The sequence below is a fragment of the Falco rusticolus genome, chromosome 11 (genome assembly GCF_015220075.1).
Source record: "Falco rusticolus isolate bFalRus1 chromosome 11, bFalRus1.pri, whole genome shotgun sequence".
In the NCBI taxonomy this organism is placed as follows: Eukaryota; Metazoa; Chordata; class Aves; order Falconiformes; family Falconidae; genus Falco; species Falco rusticolus.
Genome location: NC_051197.1, coordinates 28,760,259 through 28,772,841, shown reverse-complemented (window position 1 = coordinate 28,772,841; position 12,583 = coordinate 28,760,259). Strand labels below are relative to the sequence as shown.

At 41.6% G+C, this 12,583-nt stretch overlaps 1 protein-coding gene across 7 annotated transcripts in view; it reads left to right on the top strand.

Annotated features, from left to right (window-relative positions):
* The window catches only part of CEP350 (centrosomal protein 350), a 76,301-nt gene that overhangs the window by 58,555 nt on the left and 5,163 nt on the right, over positions 1–12,583 (top strand). For all 7 annotated transcript variants that reach the window (XM_037403507.1, XM_037403504.1, XM_037403505.1 and 4 more), the window contains 6 exons: positions 119–258; positions 1,066–1,148; positions 1,848–3,916; positions 4,900–5,301; positions 5,389–5,535; positions 6,691–6,813. In XM_037403507.1, coding sequence (XP_037259404.1) covers positions 119–258; positions 1,066–1,148; positions 1,848–3,916; positions 4,900–5,301; positions 5,389–5,535; positions 6,691–6,813 — 2,964 coding nt within the window. The remainder of the gene's footprint in view (positions 1–118; positions 259–1,065; positions 1,149–1,847; positions 3,917–4,899; positions 5,302–5,388; positions 5,536–6,690; positions 6,814–12,583) is intronic.

Here is a 12,583-nt window from a genome sequence, read left to right as displayed (position 1 = left end):
TTAAATAGATGGCTTTACAGAGAAACCAAGTGTATCCTTTATTCATTTAATGGTTTGGATTGCTGGATTGTAGTTGTGGTTTAGCAGACTAACAGCCGTAATTGTTTTACATGTGCAGTCGTATGATGAGTTTATCAAGAAGACTGAAGCAGAGCTGAGCCAAGATCTGGAGGCATCACCAACAGCCAAACCTCAGATTAAAACTCCATCCTCAGCTGCTGCTGAAAAACCAAAGATCAAGGCACCACCGCTCCATAGGTAACTGGGATGTCTTCTTCTTTTTTACATTATTCTGAAACTGTGATGAATGCTGTTTTAGCGGGGACCATGAGTGCAAGGAAAGTTGGTAAGTGCTCTTCCTTCAAGCACTGGACAGTGGCAGTATCCTGTTGACCTATTCGCTGGTCTCGCCAGACCCAAAACAGGTACAGTGTACTGTCCTTGTAGGCATACGCATCTCACTTTTGTCCTGCCCAGCCTTTCAGGTCCCGTTTTCAAGTTCTTTCTGAACAATCGTTTTCAGTTGTGCAAGAATTGTGCCAAATGGTTGTATGGATTGCAGACGTAAATGAATTTTTTTCCCCATTTTGGTCACTCATGCGTGCCACAGTGTGAGGCAAACCATTCAGCTTTGCAACTTAAATCTGGTTTAGATCTCAGGTTTTAAAAGGTGGAGAATTTCTACACTCCAGTGTATTTTGAAGTGTTTCCTTTTCTCCAGCAGATGGTGCGATTTTAGTGCATTCAAGTAAAAAAAAAAAGGTTTCTTCTTATTCTTTTTTTCTTTTTTTCTTTTTTTTTTTGGTTTCAAAAAAGGCTAAAGTTTGATTAGTCTTTTAAAAAATTAGTTTCCTGGACTTGCCAAAGCCTCCCCTCTGTCCCCATTCCTATTTTCTAAGGTCACGGTATGTTGACCAACTGCTTATGTTATCATTCATGTGGTATTATAATTATAGAGGCTTGTATTTCTATTTTTATTTACTAAAAAAAAAAAAAAACAACAAAGAAAACCCCAATATACTCTGGTTTAACCATGATTCATGCAATTTGATTTTTCAAATTTAGGCCTGAGACAGCTAAAAACTGGAAATCACTGGCTGAATCAGAGCGATCCAGAGCATCTTTGGAATCCATTTCAGAACATGCAGGTATGTAACTGGAAGATTCTGTACTACAGGTTAAAATCATGAAGTCTGACTGTTTTAAAATTCTTTAATTTTTACCTTCTTGATTCAAGAAGAGGTTTTAAGAGATGGTGCAGACTTTTATCTGTAATGATCAAGCTATTTTTTTTGCTATTTTTATTTAGTAGGCTTCTTCTTTTGCTGTTTCTTGTATATTCAGTGTTTAGTTTTACCCTTGCTGAGGTTTGTGTGAAACCCAAGTTAAGTGACAGCTTTTTTTCTCCCTTCTATTTTTTATTCTTTTTTCACTTGAAGAAAGTAAGAAAACCAGAAATCATGAAGAATTTAGGAACAGGGGTGGTTTTCTTTAGATACTTTTCAATATTACGCTGTTGATCATTGTCTATTCATTATCTGCACTTCTATTCTTGGTTACATTTGCGGCTTGCAAACAAATAACTTGCCTTGGGCTTAGTATTTTATGGTGTTATGAAATACTGGTACAAGGAACAGAATTGGAAGGAAAGTGTTAGCACCCTGGAACTGTGTGAATGTTGCTTGTGTTCATAGGACAGCTAGATATACATGTTTCCAAGGCACCAGTTTGTATCTTCTTTTAGCATAGAAACCTTGAGGTTAGTTTTGTTGCCTGTGGTTGCAGTTTTCAATAAAACAACGCAGGCTGTACGATCTGCTATAATTCACTGTTTATTTTCCTTCAAGATGCTGTATCATCAAGGACTGAGGAATCTGTGCCTGTGCACACCAAGAAGGTGGCTGTGACAGATATTCATGCTTCTGGAACATCTTCCTCGGTTTTGATGTCACCGAGAAGTTCCAGAGCAGAATCTGGTGATTCCTTAGATAATGTACCTTCATCATCTCTTTTCAAAGATGTGAAAGACATCAGCAGAATATCGCATGGGTCAATGAACAATGTGGCAAATGCATCCAGTGATGAGGCTGCCTTCAGTCATAAATCTGAGATACAGGAAGACTTGGAATACATAAAGTCAGAGGAATATGAGATTGAAGGTTCTCATGTTAAACCTTTGGAGAGTTCTGATGTCTTGTTGACATTAGATAAAGAGCAGGAGAGCTCACAGGACTTCCTTCCAAAGAAAGTCCTCTGTTCGGAAGACAAGCACTCTCAGAAGGAACTGTTTGGTTTGGCTGTGGAAAGTCTTGATGGTACAGAAGAAATCTTAGAACACAGACTGGTAGATAAAGAAGCCGTAAGTGGCCCAAGTGTAGAAGAGTCTTCTCGCAAGCTCAGCAGATCTGCAGAGGAGAAAGGTTACCTGCTTTCAGAACAACCCTTTAGTCAGAAAGAGCCATCATACCTTGAAGACTTTGAAGGATCCTCCTCCAGAAAACGGGCATCAATTGAAGAAACGTTTCCTGGGGAGCATTACAAAGATGACTTCGAAGCATCTCTTCTCTCCCCTAATGGGGAGTCACTGAGAGAGTGGTCGCAGCACACACAGACCAGCAGAAGTAGATCCACCAGCCTCGGCAGTGATGGCGAAATCAGTGAATGCCTCAGCGACAGGTCTCTCTCTCTCTCTGGCAGCATGCATTCAGAGAGGTTATTAGAACTTAAGTCCCCAACAGAACTTATAAAAAACACTGAACGCAGAGATGTGGAGCAAGAACAGTCCCCTGCTGGATCACCACTGTGGGCCTCTGTTTTGGTCATGGAAGAAACAGATAGTTTGTTGAATTTCAACATTGGTGATAGAGTACTTGTGAGTAAAGTCCAACCTGGAACATTGCGATTCAAGGGTCTGACTAAATTTGCCAAAGGATTTTGGGCTGGCGTGGAGTTGGATAAACCTGAAGGGAACAATAATGGAACTTATGATGGTATTAAATATTTTGATTGCAAAGAAAAGCATGGTATTTTTGCTCCTCCTCAAAAAATCTCTCACATTACAGGAAGTATTGATAGCCATTTAGACACAAACAAGGATGAAGACTCATTGTTCGATGATAGACTGGAGAAGCAACACAAAGCAGAGCAGAAAGACAGAGGGAGTTCCAAACCTGGCAAAGAGGATGAAAGCCAGGGCAGAGATGCAGCAGAGAACTATCCCCAGGATAAAGCTCCTGCAGACACAGCTGTTTCAGAAGCCTCAGCTGAAGAGAGGGTTGATGAGGAGTTGTCTTCTAAAGCAAACAGCATAAAGGAGACTTGTGTAGCTACTGAATCATTTGCCCAAGAACAGTCAGTGGTGGATTATCTGAAGCATGCTGTAAAAGAGGAGACCAGCCTTGCTTCTCGCACTCCTAGTGTTGTGGATGAGATTTCCACTGTTCAGTTGGATGACATCCCAGATTTCCTTTCTGAAAAACTGGAGAAGCAGAAGACACTGGGAGAAGAGTGTGCTGAAAAATTAGATGATCTCTCTCCTGGAGTTGTGGAGAAGCCTGCAACACCACTTCTGGATTTGCTGACAAAAGAAAAGAACCAGTTAGAAGCACAGCTTAGACTACCGCTTAGAGAGGAAGAAAAGTCAAAAGACCAACTGGAAAAAGTCAGTTTGCTGACAGACAGTCTACTTAGAGATTTTGTGAAAGACACAGTTAATCAGTTACAGCATATAAAGAAGGTCAGGAATGAGAAAATCCAGCTCAGCAACCAGGAGCTCTGTGATGTGAAGGAGGATTCCAGTCCCCCATGCCAGCACGTAGAAAAGCAGATTCCTGACGGACTGAATAACTTTTTTCTGAGTTGCAATTTGGAAGATGAAAGAGAAGAACTCTCCTCTCCAGACATGTGTCCCAGACCAGTAAGTAGCAAACCGATGTTAAGAGTTGATTGTTCCTTTGACTGATGATGATTGAATCTGAGGAATGCTGTGTGGCACCAGTTTGTTTTTTCCCAAGTTCTGTTGAGTGATGTGGAGATTGCCTGTACGTATGTCTTACATGTTTGTTCTTGTGTATCCCAGGTCATGGATCGTTTTGATAGCCCTACAGGCTGAAAGTTGCGTTTTGGCACATGAAAGTGAAAAATACTTCTTTTAGGTTGCATTCTGCTTACATGTTCAATTTGTATTTAAGCCTTACCTTCAATTTTATTTTAAAAACGGCAAAATCCGGTAGGCTGTAAACTTACCTCTGTCTATTTTTGATACGAAATAATCGTCCTCAAACATAATTAGTTGCTATGGATGTCATTAAGTTGTCAGGGTGTTCTATCCACTGAACTAATATATCGTGAGTAGTAGAAGTTCAAGCTTCCTCAGAACAGCCATTAATGATACAGGTACAGGACATGGCCTTTCTGCTGAAGATCCCAGTAAACCTGTCTGCTTTGCCATTGATCTCAGTATATTATCATCACAGAAAACTTCAGCCCATTTCACCAGTAATAGCACCACTCAGTCACTAAAACAGCCATCGCCTGCTAAAAGCTTTTAAGCACTTGATTTAGATCTGAGACTGCTGGTAAGTGAAGTGAAAAGCTGTATGTCATATTATCAGTTTTTAAACCACTCAGCCTTTCATAAACAGTTAAACAGTAGACAGGCAGTAGGCAGGAGGCAGAGTCTTTTAAGCTCTGTAGGAACACTCTGAAAGCATTCATCGGGAGTGATAGAAACCTCAAGTATTTGAATCAAAACGTTTCTAATTTCACTGTGGGCTCTTTACAATTTTTCTGAGTGTTTGTGCATGTATTGCCAATTACATCAGTAGAGCATTCTAAAATCTGAGTTGGACAATGGTGTGATGCCACTTTTGTATTTACTCTGTGGCTCTTAATTCACAGGAGAGTCCAGTGTTTGGTGCCAGTGGTCAGGAAGAGCTTGCCAAGAGACTGGCAGAGCTGGAGCTCAATCAGGAGTTCCTGAGTGTGCTGGGAGATGACCAGGACTGGTTTGATGAGGACTATGGTCTGAGTTCCCGTAAGGTCCAGCAGAAGCAAGCTGAGGAGCCAGCAGTGCTGCCCAAGGTGGAACCGCAGAAAGTGCCAACAAAGCCATGTGAGGAGCCTTTGGCGGTCCCTCATACTGCGGTGGAGGTGGAAGGTATGGTGCATGCAGCAGCTGAGGAACTCTGGAAACTGAAAGAACTGGGTCGTGATCTGCAAAGTTTCAACCTTCATACAGATCTTAGCAGTACTCTTAAAGAGCAGGACACAGACACGATAAACAAGCAGGTTTATAAAAAGGTACAGTCTTCAGGCATTTTGTTCTTGCACTTTGAATGTTTACCATGAACAACAGAAGCCTTAAGTTTTACTTCTTTCTTTGTTAAGGTGGTATTTGATTTGACAAGAGAGATCTTCGGGGAGATCTTTGCTGAGGATCCTAATCTAAATCAGCCTATTTGGATGAAACCGTGTAGGATCGCATCTGCTTACTTTCGCCGAGTAAAAGATCCAAATGATCTGGATGAAATCAAGGTAGGAAGATACCTTTGTTGTGCAGGAGAAGTGAGATGAAAAATATTGTACTGGCACTTGCCTGGGTGTTAAATGATCAGAACAGGTGTATCCAGCAAGAGATGAGTTGGGAAGAGAAATGAGATTACTAACCTGAAAGGGAGTTTGTCAAAATGGTCTTTTTTACTCAACAGGTTGCCCTCCCTGTCCTTTTGGCTGGTACTGGTTGCTTTTAAACCTTAGTCCTCTATGCAGAACTGCCAGGATGACCTTGATCTTATAAAATTGGTATGCTGACAGACTGCTGCTTTAGCAGATTTCAGTGGAACTCGGTACGAGTATATTGGCATAGATCCATAGGTTCCATGGTAGGGTTGGGCCAAATGGGATGAGCTGGATTTTGTACTCAGACACACTTGTGCCAGCCTCACTGAGGACAGAGTTGCCCAGAGGGACCCACAATTTGACAGGTGAGGGCATTATATTTGGCAAGCCAGAGGACGTCTCTGTTACTGGTGCTAGTGCTGAAGAAAGGACAAAATGCCAAAAGTTAGAGCCTGACTGGACCTAGGTGAAACTTGCAGTGCTGGACATTTGGAAGGAAACTGTCTGCCTGAAAGCGTTCAACAAAGAACCTCCCATACAGCTCATCAGGAAACAGATGAAGATTCCCACCTGTACTGTTTCTTCTGAAACTGGTGGGAGGGTTGACTGTATTTTTTATTAACCCACTGAAGATACAGCATGTTAACTGTTGAGAAAAGACGGAAATAGTGTCTAGATCACTGTGTTGACAAGATTTTCAGCAGCGTGTGGCAGGGGAGAGCAGGGACGCAGGACAAGGACACCAAACTCCAACCCCGCTTTTCTTTAATAGGGTCCCATAAAATGAATTCTTCTGTTTGCTGTACTGTTTTGATTGAAAGTTTCTGTTCTCAAGATTGTTACAGCAGTGGGTATCTTTCCCCACCCCACTTCTGGATTCAGTAATTGTTTTGCCTGTGTAATGCTGCCTCAAAGACTTTCACTGTAGCTTTCATGCATACACCAAATGTCTCTTGGCTAAACAGAAGGCTGTTATGCATTCTATAATGTGATGTTTTAGGGTAGGTACTTTGTGCATACATTTTATTTCTTAGCTCAAATGTGATAAATCTCACCTTTACTGTTCTGTAGAGCTTCATTGCAGCTGAAGTACTGAAGTTGTTCAGCCTGAGAAAGGAGCCTAATCACAAAACAGATTGGCAGAAGATGATGAAATTTGGGCGGAAGAAACGAGACAGAGTGGATCATATACTGGTCAGTGGATGAAAATAAACAATCATGTCAGATCCTGTCCATCAGACTGAACTGTGATATATGATTCTATTTTTCAGTATTCGATCATGCTGTTTAATGAGTAAAAGTGCACATGAGAGCTTGATAGAAGGTGTTTAATTTTAGAGAGCACCCTGTTGACAAAAAGAGAAGTTGAGTGCCAGTGAAGTGAGGCAATTTGAGCGAATTCACTGTTCATGCCTACTGATTTGACTGGACTATAAATTTGCCCACTCCCAAAAGTTTAAAGCATGAATTTACAGAAGGAAACACTGAAATATTTGGCTGAAAGAGGAAATGTTTTCTTTGGGAAGGGAATAGGTTTTTCCTCTTACTTTAATTTGAAATGTTTTTATTTTGAAGTAGTATTGTTTAATTGGAGACAGTAATATTCAGAACTTAATAGCCCAGATTGCTAACCAGATTCAACCAAAAGGTTGCAGAAGTCATTGGGTTAGAACAGCAAAGACTCTGAAAAGACAGTATGGGACAGGATAGTCACTAGTACAAGGTAACTGGTCTGGCAGACGGTACCCACAGCCGAGCTTTTCCTCTAGTGCTTTACGTGAACTAGTGAATGCAGCTGCGACTGGGGCAAAGGCAGTTCAGTATTAAAACTGCAAAATAGAGCATGTCTGGCTGTGTACTAGTTTTTGAAAGTTACTTGTTGGCTTGTATTGCAGGATGATTAACATCTTTATTGGCTATAATGATAGTGAAGGTTCTTCTTGGGAATATGAGTTGTCATTAACACCGTGCTTCACTTAATTATACCTGAAATTGATTCCACACACGCGCACATATAAGTAACTTCGAGTCATGGGTCGTGTGGTCTTTTAATTGCCCATCAGTGGAAGGTTTCCAATGCAGGCTTTTTCCCAGGGGTTTAATTGTGTGTAAATAGAATATCTATGCATAGGACCTCCTGTATGTCTGGGATATGGAGGCTGTTAAAGCATGAACAAAAAAGTCTTATGTTTAGATCCCTGAGAGAATAGCACAACTATTATGTCTGTGTACCAATATCCTAATTTCTTTGAACCATGCTTGGAAAGAAAGATCCCTGACTGGAAAAAAATTGTTCTAGTTGAAGGCATCCAAAGTGCTTTAGGTGGAACATATTTGAAGTTCAGACGATCTGATCTGCAATTTACATGCAGACCCAGACATCAAAGATTAATGGAGCTCTGACAAGTTTGGCTTAATAAATAATGTGTTTAATTTTATTTTGTTCTCACAAGAATATGGTAATAAAATTTTAGCCAAAGGCTGGGAATAACTCTGTGAAGGTTGCAGCATGCCATGCTTTAGGAATAAGGCAGTCTCAGTGGCATTGCTAACAAATTTATACTGTAATGTGAGACACTATCAGAGAAACTTCTAACTAAAAACCTAAGGGAGATAGCATTCAATTTCTTTAACCTTTGCTTTATTAAAATCTCTATAAAACATGAAGTATCTGGATAGCTTTCTCTGTCTCCTAGTCAGCCTCCAACTTCTGTTAAGGTTGTGAGTTCTGTGGTAATGCAAATCCAAGGTCCTAAGTGGATATACAGGTCTGTGCAAGATCTGCCATCTAACCTAGTAACTCACGGTGTAGCCCTAAACTGAGAGGTCAGGTTTGGAATTTTCCAAATTTTGGTAAAAGTATATTCAAGTTGTACAACACAGCAATTTCCTGAAAGAGAAATGAAGACTTTTTTTGGTAGGTTTAGGTGCTGTAGATGCTTCTTTAGAAATCACAATCAAAAATGCTTTGTTCAAGTTTTTGTGAAGATTCAGCCAACACACACCTCTTGCAGTGTGCAGGGGGTGTCATGTGGGTACGTGCGTGAGCTGATTGATTCTCTGCATTCTTTTGCTGCTTACAAAGACTGTTAAAGTAAAACATGATCTTTTTAAAACGAGTAAACATTCTTAGGCTTCTGTTATTTGGATGTAAACCTTGAACACAGATCCTTCCCATTTTCTTCATTTCCCCTTCAGTTAAAACTAACCTTTTGAAGGCAAACATCCTTTAATAGTTTTCTGTTGAGACAACTTTGTATTTTTAGTGGCTTCAGTGAGAGTACTGACACATCTGACTGTCCAATACTCTGACCCAGGAGCTAAGCATGACTTTATTTCTTCTGAAGGCACAGAAGCAAATGCCAGGCTATTCTACCCAGCTTACTCTCTCCTTGATTATTTCTGGATGCATCCTTCTGGGATTATCATACTAAACCCAATTCCCAGTGATTCTTGTCTCCACCAAAGGTTCAGCCTTGTAGGGAAGGAGCCATGGCAGTAGGAGCAGCCTGCGCTGCATGGGTGCTCTCTGTCATGCTGGGTCCTGTGGGTAACTGCAATCAGCTGTCTCACCTGCTGGGATTTAAGGAGAGAACGGGAATGGGTTAGTCCTTTGCCTCCTTGGTCTGCATTGATCTTTGTTGATTCACCCAGTCACTGCATCTAGTTGCATTTCCACTTTTGTCTGTGCTTCCCAGCATTGACACTAATATAGTTAGCCATGGTTTTCTGCCAGTGGGGAAACCCCATCTTCTTCTCCTCCTTTTTTGCAGCACTGTTAACTTTGAGCAGGCATCTCTGTCCTCAGAAAGCATTTGTATTGGGATTTCTTAAGAGATTTCTGATCTGCTGGATAGTTGCCCCAGTTATTAACATTCACAGCAAATCTTGGCTTTCAGTAACCAAGTACGGGAGATTCACATTTATAAAAAGCTGCTTTGTTTAAAGACAGGGTAAAGGAATATTTAGGTGTTTTCTTTCTTCTTATGTCCCTTGGTGTTGCCACCTTTATCACATGTATACAGTCTGTCCTTTGTGGGAAAATCTCCAATGTACAGGTAGGCTGAGGTGCTGCATTTCAGTACATCAGGGCTGCCTGCACCTTTCAAACCTTTCAAAACCTCTTTTTAAGCTACAGCCAGAACCCTCCTATCTCCTTATTTAAGTTCGGGTGCTAACAATAGACTGTTTCCACTACTTTTTTTTTTTTTTTTTTTCCCTTTTTTCCCACTTGGGCCTCCAGCCAGAACTCCCTGTGCTCATCTGTGTGCATGAGGCTAGAACAAACTCTGCCATTGCTTTCCTTGCCACCCCCTCTTCTCTTTTATCTAGAACTTGAGTAAAGCAAAGCTCCCGTGATACTGCCAGACCTATGTGTTTAGTTTTCACGCCTGAGAAGCCTGCCAACAGAGTGCTGAAAAGTACTTGATCTTCTGACCTGTTGACTTAACAGCTAGAATGTTTCTCTCCGTGCAGAAACTCTGCAACAAAGAAAAACTGTTCCTATCAAGCTGGCTTCATCAGAAAGCCCACTTCAATGGCACCAGAGATCTGAACCCAAGGGGAGCATAACAGTAACAAGAGAATCAAAGCCTGTTTGTGTGTGGAGTCGTGCGTCTTAAGATTTCCAGGCACTCAGAGCGAAGGGCTGTGACAGTGCACCTGCCTGCATATCTCTTACCGATGTTTTTCCAAGGCGCTAGTTTCTATCTGGATTTTTATTCTTTTCAGTCTCCCAGATGATCTGGTGACTCCTTAAATGTAGTTTATTTTGCAGATATTCATGGATTTGGATGGGAACTTCCAGAAAACAAAACTTACTCTCTAAAGTTTCCTTCAGATTGTAATTTTTTTAATTGTTGTTTTTGGGTATCATGACATTTATTGGATGGCCAGCAGGTTCACACTACCTTGTTATATCCTGATTTTTCTTTTGTGTGCATGCCCCCTTCTTTCTTCCTGTGTTTAAAAAAAAAATATGCATACAGAAAAAAGCACACAGAAAAAAATCATACCTCACAGCCTTCTGCATTGTGTCACTATTTATCTTTTCCTGTAGCATGAAATTCAGTTTCATTAAAACAGTTCTTGTCCTGATTTTGCCCAAATGCAGTTTCCCTCTGGTACAGAGAACTTACTTCCTGATATCAAATGTGTGTGTGAAATTTTACTTTTGCCATGAGAATGGGCAAGAACTTAAATTCTGTGTGTGTCCTGAGGACAGTGTAAAGCCCACTTCCATGAAAGCCACGATAGTTGCTGAACATAAGCAAACTGTCTCCGTTGCTTACAAGCAGTTTGTGGTAATACAACAAATGGATCAAACCTTTCCCAGACAAAGGAGTGCAACTGCCTTCCTTTCCCAGACAAAGGAGTGCAACTGCCTTGGCTCGGATATCTGCAGCAAGGGCTGCAAAGCAGTACGGCAGTTTCCACGTGTGTTCTGAATATATTATAAACAACACTTGCCTGCAGCTGCAGCTTGCACATTTTCTGAGTTTTACAAAAGTATGCTCAAGGAAGTCCTCCTAATGCCAACGGAAATTGTGCACTGTGCCTCTGAGAAAGAGGGGAATGATAGAGGCAAGAGAAAATTAATAACTGATACTGGTTTTCTTTCTTCATCTTTCTGCTGCTATTTAACATCCAGCCTGGATCAAGTTACCTTCTCCTCTCCTGTTTACTTGCACTTCTTTATACCACGTACCTCTTTTTCCTCCTGGAACACAGTAAAGGAACTGGCCCATCACGTTGTTCCAGGTGAGACGGAATAAACAGCAGCTTATTAGTGTGGATCTGGATATTGGGGGTTGTTTAAGGGCCAGTTTGATCAGAGCTTTTAATCTGCTTGATTATTTTACTCTCTTGCTTCCCCCCAACCCCAATGTTAGGTTCACTAGGTGTCGACTTGGCTTCCCAGCAGCAAGGTCGCTGCTGGCCTGGGAGGGTCACGCAGAAAATGGCATCAGCTGGTATTGTGCAGCTGCTCCTGGTTACTAGTCTTGGACATCATTGATCAAGGTCCCTGGGCATCCCTCACCCAGTGTTTTGTCTTCACCCACCTCCTTCCTTTCCAGATTATTCCCTCCAACCAGGATCTTAACCTTCTCCCTCTAGGCCCCATGTTTACTTTCCCAGACCACTTCTGCTTTTTGGGAACCCTGTTTTATTGGCACCACCTCTTCTTTTCATACCCTTGTCTCTTGCTTTTCCTCACCTAAATAGTCTGTGATGCAGACACACAACACATGATGGGCCTCGAAATCAGTGCTTTTATCTTATGCCTCTTTATTGATGGGTTTATCAAAATTTACAACCAGGTTGCAGGCAGCACACTTCTGCTTGAGAGTTCAGAAGTCTGTTTCAGACATTCACCCCACACACAGACTTACACCCAGTTACCAGCTGCTTGCTAGCATTCAATTTAAATTATTTTTCACCTACAAAACTGGTTCAAAGTTTGATTGCCAATATTGCGGCTTCTTCCTTATTAGTAAGAAGCATAATGAAACCATTAACGCCTCATCTTTGAAAGCTGTATGGGAAAAGAGGGCTGTGCCAAAGAGGACTGCTTGGTGTGGTAGCACAGGGCTTTGTAAGCATGGAATGTGACCTTTCCAAAGCTGTTTGCAGGATGAGATCCCTGCCCCTCTCCCCAAGCTCTCTTAAGGGAGGGAGAAAGGAGCTGTCAGACTGAAACCCTACGTATAACTGAGGCCTTATGAATGGCTACAAACCCCGAAGCCGTGCCGGTTCCCTGGGGTTCCCGCAGCAGCCTGTTCTTGGGCTTCACACTGTGTTTGAGTTATTATCATTATGCCACAGAAGCTGTCATCTTCAAGAGAGACAAGTTTCTGGGCAGTTCAGCTTCAGGCAAAAGGGAGGAAGAGAGGGGACTGGGGCTATAGCTCTTCTACTCTCTTTAGATAACAACACTATTACATATTGATACTGCATTGGTGGA